The sequence below is a fragment of the Argopecten irradians genome, chromosome 7, assembly GCF_041381155.1.
Source record: "Argopecten irradians isolate NY chromosome 7, Ai_NY, whole genome shotgun sequence".
NCBI lineage: Eukaryota > Metazoa > Mollusca > Bivalvia > Pectinida > Pectinidae > Argopecten > Argopecten irradians.
The window spans coordinates 19,032,849-19,059,632 of NC_091140.1; the positions used below are offsets into that span (position 1 = coordinate 19,032,849).

At 35.9% G+C, this 26,784-nt stretch overlaps 1 protein-coding gene and 1 long non-coding RNA gene across 4 annotated transcripts in view; both read right to left on the minus strand.

Annotated features, from left to right (window-relative positions):
• Window positions 1–26,784, minus strand: part of LOC138327771 (uncharacterized) — a 93,147-nt gene that overhangs the window by 13,333 nt on the left and 53,030 nt on the right. For all 3 annotated transcript variants that reach the window (XM_069274136.1, XM_069274135.1, XM_069274134.1), the window contains exons 3-5: window positions 6,112–6,179; window positions 5,151–5,270; window positions 162–248 (exon numbers count right to left, since the gene is read on the minus strand). In XM_069274136.1, coding sequence (XP_069130237.1) covers window positions 162–248; window positions 5,151–5,270; window positions 6,112–6,179 — 275 coding nt within the window. The remainder of the gene's footprint in view (window positions 1–161; window positions 249–5,150; window positions 5,271–6,111; window positions 6,180–26,784) is intronic.
• On the minus strand, window positions 11,573–18,652 carry LOC138327770 (uncharacterized). The gene is made up of 2 exons (XR_011209094.1): window positions 12,783–18,652; window positions 11,573–11,949 (listed from the first exon to the last, which is right to left on the minus strand). It is a non-coding gene; the product is annotated as an uncharacterized lncRNA (long non-coding RNA).

The following is a 26,784-nucleotide window of genomic DNA, read 5'->3' on the forward strand; positions in this document are numbered from 1 at the left end:
GTGGCATGGTGATGAAACTAACCCTTTGTAATCTTCGCACTGAAAAGACGTCAGCACGGGATATCATCTTTTAGTGTCATTCCATCACCAATATAAACAATAGTCCCGCACAAACCTGATAAGGTATCACATGGTACGTAAATTAGTTTAATTCTGCTTACCTGCTGGACACTTCAACGGTAGATGCTCCAGTGTCAACAGCAATCTCTTTTAGAAACTTTGCTGCAATCACTTCATCTTTCGTTGTACTGAAAATAATTATACATATCAATAATAATATTAAATCTCTGTATATTAGAAACATCTCCCTCATGGGTAGGTATTTATTGTAACATCAATATTTTTTACGCGGAATATTCATGTCGTTCCTTCGAAACATATCTTCTAACGATTTACATGTAGTGTACTAAATAGTAACAAGAGTAACTAACCATTCAGTTATCTATAAACATTTTGTCCAGATATTTTAAACTATCTAAAGGTTGTCATGGTCTAAGATAACTAGCCAAACCGTCCTCCCTAAATCATTATGTCTAGATATTTTAAATTATGATGACAAGGTTTCCAAGAAATACTCTTACTTTTTATTCAATCATCCGTGAAATGTTTTGCCTAGATATTTAAACTATGGCGACATTATAAGGTTGTCATGATTTATTTCACAGTGAAGTAATAGATTTTATGGTGAAAATATATGTGGTATGTTTGTCCCCAAGTAAAAATAGCAAATTTAATATTTTCACTCAATAATGACCAATCAGAACACAACATTAAATGAGAAAAATTATGCTATATATATTGCACGAAAAAATATAAAACTACGTGCATCTGCCCGATAAATTTTTCACAGAGTTCATGTGATTTTACAGCTATGTAAATAGTCAAATGAAAAACTGGCAAATTGTGTCAGCCGCATTTAATTAACCACTGAACCAATTAAGTTCCTATTATAAAATTATAATAAAAAAGTTTGAACGCAGTAGCAGTATCAGTAAGCCTAGTCTGGAGCTAGGATAGAGACTTAAATATCATAAAATACTCATTAGTAAATCACCCTCATAAATATGTTAATGCCGGAAAACAATAATTCAAACATGATTGACATGCAAGGTTTCCCAAAGATTGTGACTAATGTAAATGCCTATTTCTGATTATCAATGACCAACCTCGGATGACTCAAATACTCCTGGTTCGATTTTGCCAAACAAACTGTTGGAGTACCTGGCATATTCACAACTGAACACGATGGCATGGTTATTTGGTTCCATCAATGCAATTCACACGAGTTCTATGTCTTCTCCATAAATATACATTTTTCTCATATTTTACTGAATTTTACAAGCAGCTTCACAAATTACATATCAACAGTAAGACTGACAGTTAGCCAGGGTAGATACCAACTATTAATGAAGTTTGTTTTGTTCAATTGCAGCACAGTAATGAGTTTTAGGCTTGCAAAATATCATTGTTTAAAGCCTTTACATGAACCTTAATGTGATTTTACTGTTGTTTGTATCATACAGACCTAAATTTGTAAGGGTCCCATTTTACCTAAACAATGCTCAGTGTCGTTGATGCTTGTTTGACACACACGCTAAAGTTATTTGCTATGCTCTCTTTTGTCAACAAAATTGGTTGGAGTCAATAGTTAGGGCAATTTTTAAATGTCCGTATTTGTCAGCGTTACCCATGAACTGATACGCCAACCGAAGCACCGAGCAAACGATATGTGTGGCTTTCCCATGTTGTGTCATGGCACAAGGATGAGTTAAAGAAGGACACTGTGCAAGCTCACTCCTCACTTGCCTGAAAATTCATAATGAATTATTCCAGCGTTTAAATTGGAAGTGTTCAAATGCACCTTCAAGGGTGAATGGGTTGAAAATACGGGTTGTAAGATGATTTGAAATATAATAGTGGTGGGCGTGTAAAACAGAAAACCGTACGGTAAGGTTTAAACACGTATACACGAAATCGTCGGCTATATACCGGCGTTTGAACTTCTTTGTACATGGCACATATGGACATGATAAATACACCTTACGGCATAGCAATCCAATTTTGTAAAATATTGTGGTCAGACGCAAAACCTTGTAACAGCAACACCTTTTGTAATCATAGATTATACTTTTATCGCATCCGGGAAACCCTATCTTTTCTAGATACATTCATTTGGACAGGGAAAATGAAAATATATTTTCAAAATGGCGTTTTGGGGTTTGTGTCCATTCACGACTGATCCACATCCTGGTTTTGTGAGTCATTCAACAACCAATCAAAGAAACATAAGAGGTAGCTTGATATATTTTAAGGCAATATTTTTGGATTATGGCATTCAGATATAACTTCCACATCAAAATCATCCGGTTTTGTTATTTAAATATCATTCAACTACAACTAAATACCTTCATACAAACGTGAACTTTACATCGGATAAGCCAACAGCGATGTGTTGAATCACCAGCCAGTATTCCGGCTGATTACACTACTACTCTTTTTAACCCCTTTGCGACATTGACGTTATACTCCAACATAAACCCAATTTTTTCAACTATCCCTTTATGCATCGATGTACAAAGAATTCTATTCAAATAATTGAACTCTTGGCTGATTTTAATAGGTAATGCTTAGTCGACCAAACACCGAAGGGAGTCTAGAATTTTTAACAAAAATGTAGTGTGTTCCGACGGGATTCTACACTGCATTGGTCTAAACATGTGAACAGGTAACATGCGATCTACTGGACCTTTACACAATCTAGACATATAACCAAGGCTCAATAAAGCTTTGCCAGTGCAATAGGTGTCATGTTCCAGTTTCATCGTTGAATTACAAGTTCATATAAAAGCAATAGCCGCAGTAGCCGAGTGATTAAGATGTCTCGACAGTCTCTGAGTCGCGAGTTCGGTTCCCATATGGGACAGTTGCGAGGTACTGACTGTTGGTCGGTGGTTTTTCTCCGGGTTTTTTCTCCGGGTGCTCCAGCTTTCCTCCGCCAACAAACCTGACACGTATTTACATGACACAAACCCAAAAGCAATAACAATTAAGAAATATCAATTTCCAATATGATAATACATTATATTCACGTAGGGGAAACTTCACAAGTTTTCTCGCATCAAGTTCCTTAGCAGAAACAATAACTTCAATTATCAAAAATTTGATATGGTCATTGTCTTCCATGTTGTGCTAGGATTTGTTCCAAAATGAATATGTAGAACTCAGGACAAAGAACACCCGACAAGTTTGGTTTGGGGACGCTAGACCTATTCAGTACTTGCTGAGAAAGTGACAAAATCCAAGATGGCTGCCTATAAATGAGAAACCTACATGAAGAGACGGACCACGGACGAAAGTGCGATAGAAATCATTCATATTGGAAGATATTTAGGTTATGTTTCGAACAAGTTGTGATAGTTCTATCTGGATATTGGTAATTAATTAATTCATTCATTAACAGCATACTTGTTGCTATCGCTACTGTAAATCAACTCAGTAAAGCACCCGTATTTATTGCTGCAAAGGGGTGCGTCACACGCAATGTGCATGTGTGCATATGTGACCTGCATATGTGAGCGGTTACGTGAATCATATACACTTACAATTGTCACGATATCCGACGAAGATCGCACCTACAACGTACATGTGTTGCTCACGTGTGATGTCCTTATTACGTGATCGTAAAATGAACCAAGGACGTATATCTCACTTAGAAATCCTTGAATGAACATATGATTTTTAACAGATAAAATTTCCATGGTTTCTCAACACGTCACGGTTTGTTTTGCCTTTATTACCGTCCATCTCACTGCCAAGAGTCTGGATTCTATTGACATGTGACCCTTAGGCGTTTTCATACATAACACAACATATATACTTTTATTCCTATAAAAAAAATCAGAAAAAAAACATGACCTGTTCTCGGCAGACGTTGTTAGATTAGATACCGTTTTATTTGAGTAACGGTGACCCTTATACATGTACGTTGTTACAATCAACAGCTGTTGGTGGTGAGATCGATTTTTGCGGCACATCTGTGTGTGGTGTGTTATAAAAACAGGTAGTGAAACATGAGTTGTGCATATGATGTGTGGTTGTAGACCTACACGTGTGTAATGCTGCGATTCATGTGTGCAGGTGTCTCAGTCTCACCACAACGATATCACTATCAGCCTTTAATATGCAAGTACAGTTTTAGAATACAATTTTGTTAATAACGCCTCGTAAACCTTTCAAGGCTGGACATTTTTATCTTAAAGATGCTGCATCCCGAAAAAAATGTCATATTTATGGAAAGAGGTATTGATTGAGTAGATAACAGAAGCAAAACTATCTATTTTATACGTCTTTTTGTGTTATTTAGACAAATATATACATGAATATTGTCCAAATGTTAAATGTTATCAATTCTCTGTCGGCGGTGGTTCGTCAAAATGGCTGTTCCATCTGTCGGCGGTGGACCGTCAAAATGTCTGTTCCATCTTGTGGAGTATATCCTCGTTGATGAACGGTTTTCCTTGTCTAACTTAGCCAATGTTAATGCAAAGACCCAAAAACGAGTTAATAATGTAAATATTAGTATAAACTATCTTTCTATGGCATATATGGTCTATATAGATGTCATAGGAAGACAGTTTAATGTATAATTAATGTACCTTCAATACTCTGGAGCTCCATGATATAATATTCTAGGGTGGATATAATGCCAATGATCGTAAGCCTAGAGAGTATCGAGAATGAATGCATATATGCCAGCCTCCAAGGATACATGTATCGATTTAACCTTGCTATTCATCAGAGAATAAGCCAACCGTAACGGAAATCGTAACAAGCAGAAAGAGCCAATGGATGGTCGGGGTTAGATTCAAGGATCCTGATACTTTAGACTTAGCTAATCGCAGAAGACGTTATCAAACGTTTAGTCATTTGTGATTGGCTCAACAAAAAAATAAATTAGTTTTACTACCCTTGAGCCAGGTGTCACAGAACTGATTGTGTCTTTTGTCAGGACGCATCCTCGATACTCCAGGGGTTCCGAACACCCTCGATACTCCAGGGGTTCCGAACACCTTGAGTATCGAGGATGTTCATGACGATAACAACATGATTTAACATAGACTCATGCTTTCAAAGGAGTAACGAAGACCTACCTTATGAAATAGACTTTCATTGAAGGTTTCTTTGGAGATGTGGCACAGATCTGCCAGCCTGCGTTCATGCCACCGTAGATCGGCTTTCTGGGGCAGATCTTCTGTAGATTGTTCATATATCTGTTCAAAAATATATTTATAATATTTTCAAAAGTTAAATATAAGGTTTGATGGTGAAAAATATATGCGGTATTTATCATCCCAGTTAAAATATAACTTCTTATATATTTTCACGCAATATTGACCAATCAGAGCACAGCATTTACAGTGAAAATATCGTTTTGGTGTGAATATTATTGTTTGAAATAAAATGGATAATCCAAAGATATTTTATCTCAGTACTGATTTTTACAGTCGGATGCAGAGCAGAGAAATATCCAACCCCACACTTCCAAATCTAGGCCTAAATGTGAATAGACAAGTAATACAAAATAATAATATACAAAACATATAGGAACAAACATGCAAACAGCACTTAGTCTCAACATGATATATTCAATAGTCGCTAAATATGAATTAACAGTATTGAGAAGTGCCAAAAAGGATTTGCTAACGAAATACAGGTAAATATATATGGCCCGACATTAGAGCAATATGTCACACTAAAGAAAGGCCTATATAACATTTAGAATGATGCTATACAGTTTACTTCTAAACTTAGGATGTAACTAATGTCCGAGTAGATTAAAACAAATAAATATTACCACAAATGTCCGAATATGAAACATGAATATGAGCCTATCATGAACTGGTTGTTTATGTTTAAAAGGGCTTGTTATAAAATGCATGATAATACGATTTGGCAGGCCAGTTACACAGAATACACTTTTGTTTATACCATACGTGTATACCAAAGCATTAAGTATCTCTGTGACCAGTTTTTGACAAATTGTTTCCGAGAGGATAGGAAATACATTTGTACATGTGGCATCTCTGTACCAATGTAAATGGATTATCTTACCTGTGGTAGACCTCGGCAACACTTTCCAATGACATCCGTTGCAGTGCTTCCTCGGGAGGTAGCATGTGCTAGAATGAAGGTCGAAAAAGTCACAACATCATCCATTACAACTAGAAAAAGACATAACGTATTCGTTTTGAACTTTAATCTTATTAGTCAAATATTGGGAACCCGGAATATATATTTGTTTGTTTGTTTGTTTGATTAATTAACGTCCTATTAACAGCTATGGTCATGTAAGGACGGCCTCCCATGTATGCGGTGCTTTGCGTGTATGTTGTGCGGGATGCGTGTTTTGGGAGACTGCGGTATATTCATGTTGTGTCTTCTTGTATAGTGGGAACTGTTGCCCTTTTTATAGTGCTATATCACTGACGCATGCCGCCGAAGACACCAAGCAACACACCCCACCCGGTCACATTATACTGACAACGGGCGAACCAGTCGTCCTGCTCCCTGTATGCTGAGCGCGAAGCAGGAGCAGAAACTACCACTTTTGTAGACTTTGGTGTGTCTCGGTCAGGGGACAGAACCCAGAGCCTTCCTCACAGGGGCGAACGCTCAACTCAAGGCCAAAAGTGAGGCGGTGCCAAGGGAGGCATTAGGAAAGATAAAGTCAGTTAGGAAGAAGAGAAAAGATAAGATCCTAAATTTAGTCGCCTTTTACGATCATGCAATAGGGGCAGCAGGTACAATTCTAACGCCCTACCCGCAGGGCATATATATTGGTTTGTCTTATTTGGAAAATATCTATCTTGGAAAATGATTAATTTCTTGAAAAATATGATCAATTTATTTTCACGTTTATCTTGCATGTTTCCGACACCGAACTTGGACGTTCATTTTCAGATAACATTTTAACACGTAATAATACAATAACGGTGAATTTTATCGATGCATCGATTCGGAAATACACACATTTTATGTCATAATTTTAGATTTCATAAATTAGCTCATACCCAAAATTGAAAAATATAGATGATGATGTTGTGGAAATCTTTTTTGTTGTAAAAGTTAACATTATTTTCTGTAAAACCTGAATCTGAGTATAATATAAAATTACCAGTGGAATATTTTAGTTGGAACAACATCCACATAAAAAAAAAACCAGAACATCAACCTCTGTAAACAGAACGACATTGGAGTTGAAGTTCATAACCTATTTAATTGTAGTGATCGTCAAATGATATTTAGAAGAAAGAAATTGTTACCTCGGTACTATTATGAAAGACTCTGTGCTTTTAAATTCAATCCTTTTTTTAAGGTGACGAATTAGTTTCACTTGTAAGATTCATCAAACAGATAGCTATTCGTCTCAAATTCCATTTAAGTATTTCCCTTGTTTATCAAATGTCTATGTATATATGTATGTCCTGTCTACATTAAATCATTGTCATCGAATCAGGTGTAACAGTATTCAAACAGTTACCTGGTTGTTCGAACGTACATATAAATTAAAGTGTCAAATTATTAAATAACAAATATTTAACTGCAACTGGAAATATTGTAATGAAAAGCTTGTCGGGGCGTAAACATAGCATGAAGTATCATGAAGAATTTTATAATATTAGTGTCACTTTATGTATTTTGTGAACATTGGTTAATATTTTAATTCAGTAATTATTTAACTTGATTTCCACAAACTTTCGTAACTTTTTCGTCTTGTGACATGATATAATTTAAAGCATTTTAATTTTAGAGCTCAAAACAAACCGGAAATCGCCATCCGACTCATAGAAAAGTGATTTAATAAATTCGTAATTCGACAACTATTTAACGTCTTTAGATTTTATACCGTGACAAGGAAAATATTACAACTATCGGAAATTCCGTTGTGATACAAGCGTGCCATTTGAAACAATGGTGAAAAAAGTCGTCCGTACACTAGTGAACAACAACAAAAACTATTTCATGTATACTTGTGTTATGGGTAAATCTATTTCAATGTGGTATTTGTGTACCGTGCTTGGTTATGGCTAGAGGTGTGGCAAGTATCTGTTTACATTTACCTATTTACCACAGGTAACACAATCCATAGGAATTTAGCACGCTGGTAAGTCAAACACCCATTATAGACTAATATACATTGTGTAGAGAAAGGTGAGGAACTCCTCCGTGATGCAAAATTGAGTAATTTAGTTCAAAGTGTGGTAAAAAATCCAGACTACGTATCTCAACAGCTTTGGTCTTAATTAAAAGTTAAGATGTTAAACTTCAAGACGATAACAAGAAATCATACTGAACTAGTCTACTTTTTTCACAAACAGAAAAAAAAATGACGAATTTCCCTTAGTCGGATACGATCGAGAACATTTTTGCAAACGAAAATGTCTATTCGCTACACTGAAAACACGGCAGCCTACAATAACAGGCTTTGACATAAACCGCCATCAGGTCAAAACAAATGTATTCACTTGTTTAACCACAGGTGTTCGTTTCTAATATAAACATAAGTATAATACTGGGTCAAGGTCTATAACTCGGCCGGCCATATAACACTACCCAATTTCAGAAAAAGTATGATTATTAACCAACCGTATAGGATATGATAATAGGAATACTCTCAATCGACAGCCAGATAATTTATCTTTAATTTGGTATATGATACAATATATATCATGCCGTATAAATGTCACTAGGTATCCAGAAACATCGGAAAACAGCCAGATTTCAACTGGTCGGACACTGGTGTCCTCCGATAAACACGCCAGGACTCTAATGCGTAGCTCAAAAACCACTGCATGTCAACACTTCAGCGTCATAAGAATGAAAGTTTGGTAGAAAACAAACTTACCGGTTAGTAAACCCATGGATAAATACCATCCATTTGCCTAATGTAGCCCTTTGAAATTTCCGATTGAAAAATTTATGTCTCTAGCCGCCATGTAAGTATGTGTGCAGTAGATTTGTTTTGTCGGCGTTGATTGGCTCTCGAAAATTAATTGACCAATCAACGCCGAGAAAACAAATGTACTACACACATATCAACATGACGGCTAGAGACACACATTTTTTCAATCGGAAATTTCAAAAGGCTGTATTGAGCAAATGGATGGTATATAGATAAACACTAACATACCGGTAAGTTTGTTTTTTACCAAACTTTAATTCCTATGAAGCTGAAATGTTGACATGCAGTGGTTTTTGAGCTACCCATTAGAGCCCTGGCGTGTTTATCGGAGGACACCACAGTGTCCGACCAGTTGAAATCTGGCTGTTTTCCGATGTTTCTGGATACCTAGTGACATTTATACGGCGTGATTTATATTGTATCATATACCAAATTAAAGATAAATTATCTGGTTGTCGATTGAGAGTATTCCTATTATCATATTCTATACGGTTGGATAATAATCATACTTTTTCTGAAATTGGGTAGTGTTATATGGCCGGCCGAGTTATAGACCTTGACCCAGTATTATACTTATACTTATATTAGAAACGAGCACCTGTGGTTTAAAGCCGCATAATCCGTATCTTTCAGGGTCCGTAAATCAACAAAAGAAAATTATGGTACATATATTATAAAAAGTTATCAACTTTCCCCTAATTACACACCCAAAAAGTCCCGAGCTCAAAAGAAATTAATGATTAAAAATTCGATATCCAGACTGTTTGAATATGCATTTTCAATCGTAGACGATCACGTGACTTTCCAGACCAAACGAAATGGCGTGCCTAGTCAAAAGTGTGTCGTTCATGTTAGCAGGAACTTCTAGGGAAGAACGTGTTACTTATCATGAACAAGTGAATGTTTTGTTATGTGATGAAGTTTAAGAGTCCCCAAGAACAATATATATACATTATCGTCGTGTAAACAATACTTCCATTCTGTCATTTTGAGTGTTTACAACACGGCGATCGGTTGACTATGCTTTGCCTAATTTCCGGGGGCCACCGGAGGGATTTTTGTGAGAACGGTATTTAAACTTCGTATAAAATACGTGTTGCGATACCATACATCGTACTAGACAAGATAATAATTTGTACAAAAATGTACCAGATATATAAATAATGGTATTGATAAATAATGAAATAGACAAGACACATCGTACTATATAGAGACGAAAATGGTTATCTACTGTACATGTAAATCTCTGGTGATATTTTTTTAAAATGAATATCTCAGACGATATTTGACTTGCCTTGAATAACCATATAACTTGTTTTATAAAGGTCCAAATGAAATATAATAATAAATCAAGTAAAATAAGCACGGAGAGCAAACTTGACATAATATGCATTTTTGTTCAATGTTATATGTATATACATGTATACATACATATCTATTAGTTAGAAAATCACCATGTACCGCCATAAACGAGTATAAAACTTAATACATGTTATTGTATGTATATTTCTGATATTTATGTTGGAAAAGCTCCATGTTCGTTAAAAACATGATGATAAATTTCTGGTGAAACTATAAACATTTGGTTATATGATTTCAAGGATTACAGAAAATTAAAAAAAAAAATAAAATAAAGAATTGGGTTGAGGTTGCAATAAGGCGGTTTAGTGCGTGTTAAAAGTTCTGAATGTCTAACATGCAATTATGTATAGATTTTCTGTGTAGATAATGAAGACGGCTCCCTTGGTTAAATTTGTGATGTACAATGTACATGTACATGTACATGATAGCTTGCCAATGAACCATATAACTACCGTATAATATGATGTCCAGCCGTGAATTTGCCTCTGAATCAAATGAATCAGAAACATGTATAATGAAAGACCTAGGTGTTTCTTATACAATCATATTCATGCACAAATAGCACATTCATATACATTGTATAGTGTACATGTACACATATTGTGCATTGAATTTTAGGTCAATAATAAAATGACTGGAGTTTAAAATAGCATCCAGTAGTAAATAAGCTGACCATAGCATGTGATTCTCATGTCATCAGAGTAATTGCAGTAAAATTCATTTTTTAGCATGTAAATAGTCTAACCTGGTGGGAAATCTAACTTTATTAGTTGTATTTTGTTAGTTTATTTTTTTATATTCAAGCAATCCTAATTCCTTTAGTGTGATCTTGCTCCAAACACTAAGTGAATTTGCTAAGAGCTTGTACATGTAGACCTTGATTGACCTGGACTAATTAGAAGTTATTGTCAGTCTATTCCTTTCTTATTCAATCAAAACTTTGCAACTTAAAATAGTCAATAATGAATAATGCAATTTAACAACATGCATCACAGGCTATTGTCTCTAGATATATGGATATTCTTATATATATGTGCAATCTGTGTATTACACAACAACAAGATTTTTTTTATTACACATATGGATATATGTATATCTATGGAGTCAAAATCTTGAGATTTGACAATGACTTTTGACCTAAATAACCTTTGATCTAGCTTCAGTCTTGTTTGCTATTTATTTTCTGTATTTGAACATTTCTAAAATGAACACTACATGTACATAATTAAACAACTCAGACAAATGACATATATTATTTTAATTGGTTTATTGTTCATAAATTGGAATTACATCCTTGTCCCATATAAATTATTCAAAAGTTATACATACTAGGTATGTAAACATGCAATAATCATTATTATTCCTTTTTCCATTTGTATGAAGAAGAAATAAATAATTTGAAAATATCCTGGTGGTAATAGTAAAGAATTATGCTAGGTTTGTTCTGTCCTTCCTTCTTGAAAATGATTTCTTTCTGGTTCATAATGGGTACATTACAAACAGACTTTATTTTTTACTGTCAGTTTTGATATCAGAGATACATGTAGTTGTTTTTCCCTTTTATTTTTGGGCGAGCTGCCATCACATCTTGCACTTCTGTCATCTGGTTGAAGGTCCCATACATTCTATTAAGAAAATATGGAGTAAATGTCAGTTATGTACATAGATAAATACTGTATACATGCATGTACATAATCTTTCAGTGCAAGCCTACATGTAAAACAAACTAGTTCCAATTGTTTCCTGTCAAACATAAATTTATAACAATTACACATTTTTTGAACACGTTTATCAAAATCAAACCTCACTAGATACTAAGATAGTCATTTCTTGAAATACAGGGGTCTAGGCATTTTCATGTGAAGAATAATGGTACTAATTAGTGCCAGAATTTATGTAGCTTAAATGTATTGGACATAATATATAATACATATTTTAAAAAGTCAATTACTATTCTTTACTTACATCACTTGTGATGTATTGGTGTGAATTTTATATAATTAAGACCAGCAGATAGGATAACGAGTACATTGTACATGTACGTGACTAAGTGACTGTAAGTCTAAAAAAAATACAATCCTACACACACGAGCACCGATGAAGTAAGTTTGAAAGTGGCTTCTTTAGTTAAAGGATATATATCACTGATATACATGAATACACAAATAGATATCGGAAAAGATATCACACTCCTGACGCTGTAAGCCTGTAACAGTAGCTACATGTATATCGTACATGTATAACACTGAAGAATGCGATCATCTTTTAAGGAAACGCGTATAATACGACTCTATTAATGCTTCTGTTGTAATCCAAGATGAAATCTGTTATATGTTCCCCAATTAATCAACACTTTTCCTGATTTCTAATCTCTATTTTACTATGGTACCAATTCCAAAAAGCGACCAAACACTTGTAGAATATAACTGTTACAGTACCCCTTCGGGGCCCCACTCACCTTATAGAGACGACGAGAAGTCAGTTTATGTGGTTTTGGTAGATCATTCACAAGTCATAGTTGTTGTCATAGCTCGAATTCGTTTCCATATAATATTCTCAGCAATTCACAACATTTCTTAGTTTAAATAATTTCCTTATTCACTTCGAATCAGCAGTTGATTCTAAGCCGGCGAGCTTTCACTGCAAAGCTCGCTCCATTGCGGTAAACAACTTTTATTTCCGGACATGCGCAAAGTAGCATTTCTAAGCTTTGGAGGCGTTAACTTTTGACTTTTTGTCGGACCGCGCATAAGCCTAAAATAAAAGTTTGTATATTTATATCTTTGGACCTCTTAACTTTCTAGACTTGTAATTTGGGGAAAGTTCATAACTTTTTAGGGCTATTACACCATATCTTGTCATTGTTTGTTTTACGGACCCTGAAAGATACGGATTATGCGGCTTTAACGCTTCGTTCAAATCCCCCTTTCGTGGTCCTTATGTCTTTTTTCCTGACCGGGTCAGGTTGACGGTCATTTTGCCACTACCTTTAAAGTTATGTATAGCCAGATAGAGTAAAACCAAGCGCCCAATGACCAATCTCGTCTAGTTATACTACAATATCACGCTATGTACAGAATGGTCAACTTGATATTTAAACCTCGCCACATTGAAATAAGTTATTAGACCGGTCAATAACATAGAGCGACGAACAATGTACGTCGATAATATAATTCCTGTGTCTAATGTTTCTTGTACTAGCCTAGTAGCTTTTGTCTATATGATCAACAGATGGTATGACCAATAACATTGGATAATTAATGGAGATAGCCTTGTTTGTTCCTCATCGGTGCCTTTAGGCGACAATATAAACTGTGAATGATCGCGGGTTTGTGCAAGAAGAACAAAACATTGACGAACCTTAATAAATTCTAACAATGTAAGGTGTAAAAAGGGGAATACTGTTGTGCTAGTGCTATGCATGAGTGAACCATGACATTGTCTTTCCAACAATGGCTTTATTACAGTTGGCATGTTGAGTCATGCTACAGGAGAACTAGAGTTCTTTAAAATTATTGATTTTTTATGAGATCAAAGAAATGTATAATAGTTAAGAAACCATGACAAAAATATATGCTTATTATTATCAAATTCCAGAATCTTTATCATCACAATTCCAGTCAAATTATCCATGCATCTCATCATGTACATCAGTGCACACATTTTATACTAGAACGAATATACGTACCCGGCCTGCTATATCTTTCAGCCAGACGGTAAATGTCCAAAAAAGTCTTTTGAGCTACAATATTGCAGCTAATCTTATACAAATTACAAAGCAAACTTGATTGATCGCAAAGTAATCTTTATAATCATCGATAAAGCACAATACACACAGCCAAATTTTGAGTTAAGTGAGACGATTACACATTTATATTTACATTCTAAGTGTTTCTTCACTATATGAATCAACCAACTGTCCAAAACAAACATTTGCCCATGAAAACACTATAAATACACAATGAATACAACGATTCTCGTGCATCGATCAGCTGATTTCAAACAATGCGCCAGTTTCATATCAATAACAAGAGGCCCAGAGGGCCTGTATCGCTCACCTGGTTTGTAATGCCAACTTGCCAAGTCATGTTCTGAATACAGGTTCATTGTTTCTTTTCTGAAGGAATTTGAATATTTACCTCCGATTTCCCATATTGGGCCACACCTCTCCTGCCCCTGGGGGGTAAGAGCCAAAATTTATACAAGTTCTGTTTCCCTTCCAAAAAGGATGTTTGTGGCCAAATTTGGTTACAATCCATGCAGAACTCTAGGACAAGTAGCGATTTATAGGATTTAACCTCTATTTCCCCTATTGGGCCCTGCCCCTCCTGCCCCCAGGGGGTCAGAGCCAAAATTTATACAAGTTCTGTTCCCCTTTCCCCAAGGATGTTTGTGGCCAAATTTGGTTACAATCCATGCAGAACTCTAGGACAAGTAGCGATTTATAGGATTTACCTCTATTTCCCCTATTGGGCCCCGCCCCTCCTGCCCCCGGGGGGTCAGAGCCAAAATTTATACAAGCTCTGTTCCCCTTCCCCCAAGGATGTTTGTGGCCAAATTTGGTTACAATCCATGCAGAACTCTAGGACAAGTAGCGATTTATAGGATTTACCTCTATTTCCCCTATTGGGCCCGCCCCTCCTGCCCCCGGGGGGGTCAGAGCCAAAATTTATACAAGTTCTGTTCCCCCTCCCCCAAGGATGTTTGTGGCCAAATTTGGTTACAATCCATGCAGAACTCTATGACTAGTAGCGATTTAAAGGATTTACCTCTATTTCCCCTATTGGGCCCCGCCCCCCTGCCCCCGGGGGGTCAGAGCCAAAATTTATACAAGTTCTGTTCCCCCTTCCCCAAGGATGTTTGTGGCCAAATTTGGTTACAATCCATGCAGAACTCTATGACTAGTAGCGATTTAAAGGATTTACCTCTATTTCCCCTATTGGGTCCCGCCCCCCTGCCCCAGGGGGGTCAGAGCCAAAATTTATACAAGTTCTGTTCCCCCTCCCCCAAGGATGTTTGTGGCCAAATTTGGTTACAATCCATGCAGAATTCTATGACTAGTAGCCATTTAAAGGAATTGTTGACGGACAGACGGACGACGGACGGACGGACGGACGGACGACGGACGACGGACGACGGACGCCGCGCCATGACATAAGCTCACCGGCCCTTTGGGCCAGGTGAGCTAAAAAATAGTACCCCACAATACTTTAATTTATAATATCTAAACGCGACATTGTAGAACGACTTCGTCATCCAGCTGTTCCATTAATCTCGTTTCTCGTCGTATATGGGTGTCACAATTTTAAATATAATATTAAAACCTTAAAATAATCTTTACTTTCATAAATTATTCGAATGTAAATATATGGGTTAGCGCTCCTCGGAAGATATGTAGATAGTTTCTGCTATTCATAGCCGCTATGAAAATTAGAAGAAAAAAAACATTCAATCCCTATATAAAGAACAAAACTTGAGCTCTTGTATTACCAAATATGTACATCTGTAGGTCTTAAAACGTCTTTGAACTTGTTTTGAAATAATTTTGGGCAATCTTGTGTCAGGCAAGGTACTTAGGTACAAGGTACTTTATGCTTGAGCGGCTGTTAAAAGATATCCTTGCGGTACCGCCAATACTCGGTTAATTATGAGCATTGTGCTTTTAAACTTTTACATAACCAAGAAGCAAAATATGGCATAAATGTATTGTTCTACATTTCTTATGCAACATATAACATAAATTATTGACAAATTCCACGTCATTGTTTAGTACTTCAATTAATATCGTTGAATTATCAAATCGTTGATCAATACGATTAAGTAGGTACAATAAGGCCCCCGTAGGTGTCTTCCCACTATATCCAACATATAGCCAACATATCCTATTTTAACATTAGGCGGAGGAACAATAGAGAACAATAGGGGCTAGTTACAGGTAAGTTATAGTCTGTTTTAGAAAATGACTTACCTGTATTTACCTGTGCTACACCTGTACAATAAGGTGACAGTAAGTACTTTAGTACTCTACTTTTATTCTTATTTTATTTTTCTAAAATAAACGTCACATTTTACATGTAAAGATCTATTATTTTACACAAAACTTACAGATAGTTAATTTTCCACATCTTGATGGTAATCTAACAATTATTTTTTAGATCTATATATATTTGCTTTCTGAGCCGAATGAACCCCGCTGTACCCATGAGCCAAAGTCACGCACGTTAAGCAAATAAACTACATAACCACTGAGAAGGTGATGAAATGGTTTTTAGGCAAGACAATTCACCTTATAAGGTAAACACACTACTGTCAGAGCGATTTGAGCAGTTCTAGACAAAAGTTGCATTACTCTACGAGCAAGGGACAGGGTTCGGCATACAAGAAGTTCGACCACAATGTGTAATGGCGGACAGCGAGCGAGTCATCTAACCATGGGCTGTTCAGGCATATCATAGTAAAACCGAATAATCTAATTTCCATTAGAACTGGGTTTTTTTTCCGAAATATGTAGAAATTTTAATGTTCTCTTAGACTGAATTGTCCCTTTAATTGTGAGACATTACGCTTAGTGAGTATCAAAGAGTATCACATGTACTACAGTTGGTAGTAGACTAAAGGTTACACCCTTGTGCACACGGAGTGCACTACGTTTAGACTACAGGTAGACACGGAGTGCACGAGGTTTAGACTACAGGTAGACACGGAGTGCACGAGGTTTAGACTACAGGTAGACACGGAGTGCACAAGATTTAGACTACAGGTAGACACGGAGTGCACTACGTGTGAACACGGTGTCCACTACAGGTGGACATCGTGTCCAGGTACATTGAGACATAGACAGACAAGGTGATGTGTTACAGTTAGGGATCGGGGAAGAATAAGTTCTTCAATTTGAAATAATACATTATTATAATTTTTAAGTGTTTATTTTTTTTTTAAATTACAACATCTACAATTTAATCTAAAGTATATATAACTATATAATACGATATTTTTTTAGTATACATGATTAAAATTTTTTCACTGCAAAAGTAATAAAGATTAATTTATATTCATTAAAGATGCTCCACCGCTGACAAATGGTATTTTTTCACTACTAAAAACAGAAGCAGACGATTTAGTATTTTTCTTCAGTTACAAAAGTTACTTATAATTACTTTACACCATTACCAACATTGAAAAGTTTGAGCTGTTATCTTTACTTCAGGTTAAAAATTTATATAAAAAAGGCAACTAATTGCATCCCGAAAAAATTCCGTACCACTATATCCTATATGGAATGTTGTACGGGATGTGCATGCACTAAAGACACAATAAATTATTTTATCTTATTTTTTGTGTTAATTAGACTATTATATACACGATTAAACACCAATTATTGTTCAAATGATGAATATCATTTATGCTCTATCGGCGGTGGAGCATCTTTAAGTATATGTCTATTTAATTTTATATCAGTAGCTTCCATTTCATATCTTAAATTGTCTATATTACGTTTTCAAAAGTCAATGTTTTATGGGTAAATTGTATGAAATATATATATATATATATATGTATATAATTTTTCACAAGTCAAAAAAAAACTTTGAATTGCAGCAAAAACCAGTCCAAATGTGCTTTTGAGACATTTTTTCTTCTATAATAAGCTATCAGTAATACAATCATATACCGGGTAATACATAGCTTTTAAATAAAAAGATTTGGTGCCTATCAATCAGTTGTCTAGCGATACCCTTGTAGGTCGCCTTTCATTAAAACATATACACTTTTATAATATGTTTCTTGCTATTTTAAGTTCTAAAAGTATTGTACGTAAAAATAGCTTAATTACATATTCTTTATTAAAAACTGAACGTCTTTAAAAGATCATGCAGAATTAAATCCGCTTCAAACTATATGACGTCCTCCACTAATTGGTGGCTAGTCTACCTACAAGTACCCAATTCAGCTTGTTCTGATTCTAAATTACCGGTAAACACAATATGTTTCTGATCCCAACCCCGCAAGTTATCTTGACCGTATATTGCGTCATGGTCCAATAATTATAACTTGTCAAGCATACAGGTAAGCCACAGTATCCAGCTATACAGGTGCCTAAAGGTGACCATCGAAAGATGGCCAAAGGGCAGAATCGTTGCCTTCTGTGTTTGCACGGCTTTATGAGAATGGGGGCAGTATCTTTATATAATATGTGATTTTAGAATTGTTTCTATGGAAGTTTGTTAAGACAAACAAATATACTTTACCGTTTAAAAATCATATAGGTTCATGAGTTTGAAACACATAAGTACCATTCTTATTAGATACATGTACATGCTTGTTGTAGGGCCTGGGTGAACATGTTCCCGGGGGGGGGGGGGGGGGGGGGGGGGGGGGGGGGGGGGGGGGGGACAATTATTGTCATGACAGGCAGCTTTGAAGTGGAGCTGACGGGAGCTGTACAATGCGTAAATCAAGCATGTCTGTCACAACCTTGAATTTACCAATAATACATCTACATGTATATATTATAATCAAAATTAATTTAGATTAGGTACTTATTCAACATTGCAGTAATATGGTATTTTATATACATAGTCATGATAATCAGGTTTCTGAAATATGTAAAAAAAACCAGTGTTAAAAAATAATGAAAAGATATTGGATGAAACATGATATTCCAATAATATTGATATAAATGTTTTAGTTAATTATACACTTGGCATTTAGATTATTTTTAATTTTAATATATGAAGCTTCATTATCAAATAAATTAAAATAAACTACCAGTTAAAACACATATCCCTATTGACTAACATTGTTGTATAACTGTACGTATTTGTTTGACGAGTACAATGTATGTATGTAGAGAGGCTGCCACCTAAGTACAGCATGCTATAAATGGACCTCCTGGGGTTGGGATAAGGTACTACATGTATATACAGGTGTTGTTAGTCTGGGATACACTTGACTGAACATCTTGAAGGGTGCCCAAAGAAGGCCCCTGGCCCCACTCTGACCAATGTTAGGTAATTTAGATTATCATGCCCGTGTGGTTGATGGAACAGTATGAAGTCCAAGTGACCATGGCAACTGCAGTCCTAGCCTAGGGGTTTATCTTAGGCTAGGAGGCAGGCAAATTCTAAGTGTAAAATATACTACATGTATGGATCATACATTGTTATCACGTAACTCAAATTCAGAATCTAATCAACAACTATGAATCTACAGTTTAAATGGGTAGAAGTTGGATTTTTTCTGATTCTGTCTGTTTGATTTGTTATCAGGCATGTGATCTACATTTTAGCGATCGGTCCTCTGAACAGTGTTGATGCTCACGAGCAGCCAGATGTCCAATACTAAATTTTTGCTTTCTTAAGCCAGTGCTTACAGGTTCCTCAATCGGTTGATACAATAAAATGTAATTTCTAATGCCGATTATTAACGTCTATGGACGATTTCTCATTTTTCCAATGCTTTGCAACGCGCCAGGTTCCATGTAGCAAATTTATACGTATTATACATTTGACAGGATTAAAACTATTTCGCACACCTTGCCGTTTAGAAAACTATATTCCATACATTCATAGTTAAACATTTTATAAATAATTTAATTTGTTTATGTTTATATATCCTTGCTTTTATTATGCCCATCAATATATTCATTTTAATCAAAATATTTTGCCGATCAAAATATCTCTTTGGCGACGGTTTGCTTACACTGAAAATCTTACTCCACGCAAGGTTCATCACTTTATGCGTTCGAAAAAGAATTTCATCTTTAAACTACATATCATTAGCTAAGAAAAATAGTTTTTACTGAGAAAATGCGGACTTGAACTATCCATTGATGAGACATACATGTAACCAGAACGTGGTTTACCGTACGCAGTTAATTTGCTTTTATAACTTCTAATTTATAAACGTCCTTATCTATAAATTGTATGATAATGTATATTGATACAATTTACTTCATATGTATCTATTCAAATAAACATTACAGTACGAATGATTTCCAGAAATTAACAGTAATTTTTATTTTGCAAAAAATATTATGTTTCTGATCGCAATAAATATTTCTATCTGTCAAAGTCCATATAGACTGCAGAATAAATACATATTTTCTCATATCTCTGTGGCACATCATTTAGTCTGTCTGTGGTCTGGATGTAGTGGACACCGTGTTCACACGCAGTGCACTCCGTGTCTACCTGTAGTCTAAATCTTGTGCACTCCGTGTCTACCTGTAGTCTAAACCTCGTGCACTCCGTGTCTACCTGTAGTCTAAACCTCGTGCACTCCGTGTCCACTCGTAGTTCACACCGTGTGCACAATGTGTAACCTTTAGTCTACTACCAACTGTACCAGTAAGATTACATATTAATACAACATATCAACTGCATGCTTCATGTAACAGGGACTCCTTATAAACGAAGTGTCGGTCACGAACTTTAGCCAGTAAGATTACATATTAATACAACATATCAACTGCATGCTTCATGTAACAGGGACTCCTCACAAACGAAGTGTCGGTCACGAACTTTAGCCAGTAAGATTACATATTAATACAGCATATCAACTGCATGCTTCGTGTAACAGGGACTCCTTACAAACGAAGTGTCGGTCACGAACTTTAGCCAGTAAGATTACATATTAATACAACATATCAACTGCATGCTTCGTGTAACAGGGACTCCTCACAAACGAAGTGTCGGTCACGAACTTTAGCCAGTAAGATTACATATTAATACAGCATATCAACTGCATGCTTCGTGTAACAGGGACTCCTTATAAACGAAGTGTCGGTCACGAACTTTAGCCAGTAAGATTACATATTAATACAGCACATCAACTCATGCTTCGTGTGACTCCTCACAAACAGTGTCGGTCACGAACTTTAGCCAGTAAGTCAACTGCATGCTTCGTGTAACAGGGACTCCTTACAAACGAGGTGTCGGTCACGAACTTTAGCCAGTAAGATTATTTATTAATACACATATCAACTGCATGCTTCATGTGTAACAGGGACTCCTTACAAACGAAGTGTCGGTCACGAACTTTAGCCAGTAAGATTACATATTAATACAACATATCAGCTGCATGCTTTATGTAACAGGGACTCCTCACAAACGAAGTGTCCGGTCACGAACTTTAGCCAGTAAGATTACATATTGATACAGCATATCAACTGCATGCTTCGTGTAACAGGGACTCCTTACACACACGAAGTGTACGGTCACGAACCTTTAAGACAGTATCGATTACAATATTTCTATCTATTCACACAATATCATACATGCCATGTACTTTCGCTGCAACAGTGGTACCTGCGGTGTACAGATCGTAACATTTCCTGAAAGGTTACGACAAAAATACGATTCAATAAAACATTAATATTTAGGACTAAGGTCGTAGTATATCGAGAATATATATTGTTAGATATGTTCTGATTTTTTATCCACTATTCTGATTCTCATTTATTACAAATGGGTCATGTGTGCTTCTTGCTTTTGACAACTTTATTTGCCGCGAAAAACGTTGCAGTCTTCAGGGGATGTCACGTTCTTTGAAAGATGTTTTTAATCTTGTAATCAATATGCACCTGGGTAATGTTTTGTGAATTTTTTGATTTTAGAAGAGTTGAATGTAAACGTACATGAACAAATATTAAAAATTAAAGGATGTATTGTATTTGTGCATAAATGGTAGTTAAACAAAACCTGTTAAAAATGTGATTTTAGTCCATAATAATTTTTCTAAAGTGAGGTGATTATAACACCATATTGACTTCAAAGACAAAAAAAAAATATCCATCTAGCAAAGCCTAATAAAGAGTCAACATAATGTATAACATATATGTTTCTATAAGACCCATAACGTTCAGGTTCAGTGAGAGGATGAAACTATAAAAAATAGTTTTGGTGATTTTGCGAAAATCATCCATAGAATAATAATTGTAAAAAACATGCTTGTGTATGAATTTTCACTGTCTATTGAAGACAAATTGGGTGTTCCACTATAACTGAACGACAGAATTTCATTACGGCGAGAACACGATAAAGATATTGCGATAAATCAATAGCCTCAAACGAATTCCTACTTATTGACCATCAGTACGTGTGCGCAATAAACCTTTTTCCACAATGCTTTAATGGAATCTTATTTCAGGAAACACTGTTCAAGATCTACCAGTATGGTATATAAAGTAATTTTAAAAGATAACCCGGGAGGAGTACTTTTTTAAATCATAATTTGGATAATTGATAGATAGATCACAGTGATCCCTATATAATTGTGAGACACCACACCGCTTGTGCTCACAACATATGGCTCTGTATTCGCCTATAATAAATATGGTCATAAAGTTTTATGTACCTCGGTTGATCCATCTTATACTCTAATAACATTTGCTCAAGGAGTTCTAATGAGACTGATTTTGTCTAAGCGGGATTTCTTTCAGCCTATTAAGCAGAAATATATTATCGACGTGTCAATGAACTCGCTTCCAAATATGACATTTGGCTAAACTTAATAAAAAGTTTGCTCGGGGGAACAGCCTAAAAGCCCTTATATAGAGAATAGAATAAAGTTAATTACAAAACGAAGAATGGCGCTATAAGTTTTTAGAACTGCACCTGTTGTCCATATTATACTTGGATCGTGTCTTTTTCTTCACTCTAATGACAACGTTATACGTTGGCCCTACGCGTAAGTTTAGGGTTCGATGTACATTATAGTCCGCTAAAACCTGCCTATATTATTAGGCTTTTTTATTTTTTTTTATTTTTTTTTGCCTTATATATTAGGCAAACAAAAAACAAAAAAAAAAATAATTAAAAAAAGCCTAATAATATAGGCAGGTTTAGCGGACTAATGTACATGATAGAACGTTTTCTCTTAGAGAGCACTATAGATTTTATATGAAATTGGAAAGAGTGGCAAACACATCACATCATACAGGGGGAAGCCGTCTTCATGACGTTATCTTTTAAAATACCATGTACATGTATACTTTGAGTGATATGTTAAAATACACACATTTCAAATTTTACAAGATAATGAAATGATTTATTTGATAAATTGACAACTCCTGATTGTGACGGCCCTGTAGATAGGACGTTAGAATTGTACCTGTTGCCCCTATCAAATGATCGTAAAAAGACGACTAAATGTATCTATCTTTTCTCGTCTATCGTTTGTATCAATATTCTGCGTGCAATTATGTAATCAAGTTTACTATAACAAGATTAACTCTAAGTACAGTAAAACCCCTTTAACTCGAACAGCAGGGGACCAGGTCAATAGTTCGAGGAATACGGGGTATTCGACTCACCCGAGGTTGGTCACGATCGACAATCAAAATGTCCTGTTTCAAACTATGACAAACAATGCACGGCAATGACATTTTAATTACCCTTTAAGTGTTTTATTGATAGCAATATCAAGTTGAAAAATCGTTTTACATCTTTCGGCAAATAACATTGTGTAAGCCTGTCGAATGAAGCCAACAAAGAACTTTTAAAAATAAACTTTTATAATTAGGCGGACGTCAGCAATATCTTCCACCTCTTTTGTCATTTCACAATGCGTACTTTCTATTAACACGGATCAACAACATTCCGTATTTACAGCGAAGATTATTACGAGAGAAACATCAATAACTTTTCTGAAATATTTAAATAAAGTTAGCATCAAACAACGACTTGTACAATCGTGTAGGTAGGTACTAATGACACCGTTAATCCTTTAATTACCGAAAGGCTTGACATCGTGTGACTCGCCAACTGTTTGAACACAATGATCGTGAGCAATATCAGCTCGGTCGAGTGGGTGTGACACAGGTGAATAAAATAGGATAAGGCCGAACACCTGGTTTCTCGACGAAGCTTCATGGGATAATAATAGCTACTGTAGTTTGATTGAAACGCGGGACTTATTTCTTTTGCGGCCAGAATTAATAGGGGTGATTCTGTACGAAGTAGCTGTTCGACCTATTCCCCCGCCCCTGGGTTTTGTTATCCAAGATGTGTGTGTGAGAGACGAGGTCGGGTCTGTAGGTACCGAGCTTCTAGTTCGAACGACATAGGGTTCATTCGAGGAATCTTAGTCTCGATGTTAGAGTGGGTTTTGTTTACGCCGTATCTTTAAATGTTAATTTCGAGCAGAGATACTGGACTCTGCAAGTAAGCGATATAAATGATATTTCAGTTATGTATAGAGAAATTGACCAAGTAATTCCATTTCGCTATTACATTTGATTCATTTAAGTCAACAATTATATTCATGGGAATGGAGTCATCAATTCCTCTATTACAAGATTGGACGAACTGTCTTGTAATAATCCTTCATTAAATATACGATTCATATAATTAATATAAGGGAGATAAACTCCTATACTAAATGTGTCCATGACGACAACCAAACTGGCGCAAGGATACATGTCCAATGTTCGAGAGGAGGAACGTTAAAATTCTCTGAATGAAGAGTTTTTACGTACCGTGACGCTAAATATTAACGTTTCGGGGCACGAGAAAAGATAGGAAATGGAGTAGGAAGAGCAAAGTATATAGAGAAAGCATAGAGTGAGGAGTCGTCTGCTATACCTATATATCTATTAATTTGGAAGACGACTCCTAGATCCTAAAATGTCCTATCATGGCATCGTCCTAGCAGCAACTAGCCCTACCCATCAAGAGCAGAGGGAAAGGAGGGAACCTAGCCTATCAATTTGGTATAATGGATTCTATAATTTGGAAGCCCTTCTAATTTATCTATGTAAAAATATCTAAACTATAACCTGTTACCTATATCTAACCTCTGGGCCGGCGTTATCACACCTACTCTTCATCGAAAGACCGCAGAGGGGTTTTTTATCGTGCAAGGCTGGGCATCCTCACACGGGACACCGCCTTTAAGTCCCATCCGACGGACTAAGTGTTTAGTAGTTAGTGGTTGTCGTGCGCATGTTCGTGAGATTTTTATGGTGTCCCTACATTAAAACACAAACCAAGACTTACTCCTTACGAAAACTATTCATCTTGCCAATGTCTCTTCTTTCTGTCTAGCCATACCTTTCTTTCGACACATAATACTGTACATTCCGACTTTTTTTTTGTTTTGTTTTTTTTTTTGTTTTTTTTTTTTAAATATGATTGTGCATATTGTGACATTAGTTTTGTGAGGGAGTAGAGAATTTTAGTAGGACGACTATGGGGGGTTATTATAGAAATTAAAGAGGAAGTTGAGCCGAAAGTGCATGTATGGATAATTTGGAGAATAAATAGATAAAGATATATATATATATAAAAAAAAAATGGATAAATAGATAAATAGATAAATATTAAAAATTCGCTGGGATCGCCCCGCCTTATATACTCTCCGTGCAGGTAGGGCGTTAGAATTATACCTGCTGTACCTATTGCATGATATAAAAAGGCGACTAAATTTAGGATCTAATATTTTCTCTTCTTCCTCGCTGAAACTTTGTTCTTCCGAACGTCTCCCTTGACACCGCCTCACTTTTGGCTTTCGGTTGAGCACTCGCCCCTGTGCGGTATGCTTTGGGTTCTGTTCCTTGGCCGAGACACACCAAAGTCTATATACCTTTCAGCATAAAGGGAGTGGGGCGACTGGTTCGCCCGTTGTCAGTATGTGATTAGGTGGGGTGTGTTGCTTTGTGTCTTCGACGGCATGCTTCAGTGATATGGCACTATAAAAAATCCACTATACAAGAATACACAACACGAACATACCGCAATCTCCAAAATCACGCACCAAACATCACACACGCTGCACACCGCATACATAGGAGGCTGTCCTTACATGGCCTTGGTTGTTAATAGAATGTTAATTAATCAAACAAACAAAGAAATCCCTAAGACGTTCACTTTCCATATATGGAAGAAATAAAAGCAAAGAGAGGGCAAAGTGGAAGCCGTCTAAACTGTTTACCTATCATATATGCAACATCGTACTCTGCCGACGCAAAAATTTAAAGCATATGCAGAGTTACTAACTTAGCGTACAGTAATTATTTAGCATTCTAAAATTGTGCATTAAACTTTCTAAAACATATAAAAAGTCTTTAATTGCGTCTTAAGACCGTTTTTACAAAGTTTAAAAGAAAAGTCATTGTCAATATTTTTCAATTGGAGCAGTACGACTGACGAGAGGGTAAATAGATCCTGTGTGTATGTCCTGCTACAAAGTAACCCTCATTACATATTCATTCCATGTAAACACACCAGTGGGTACAGTTTACTTACATAAGCACACAACAGCTGATCTTAAATGAACATTCGTTACATTGTATTAAAACTTAAATTAACTTTATACAAGGTATTTGTTGATGTGTAATTAAATTGCTCCGCCACATCCTTATAAACTTGGGTTGAGCTGCCTCTAATCAGTTCAGCGCGCCTGCTAACCGCTGTTTAGGGGTTACATAAAAAACTGTAAGATCACTGACATCTCCACGACGC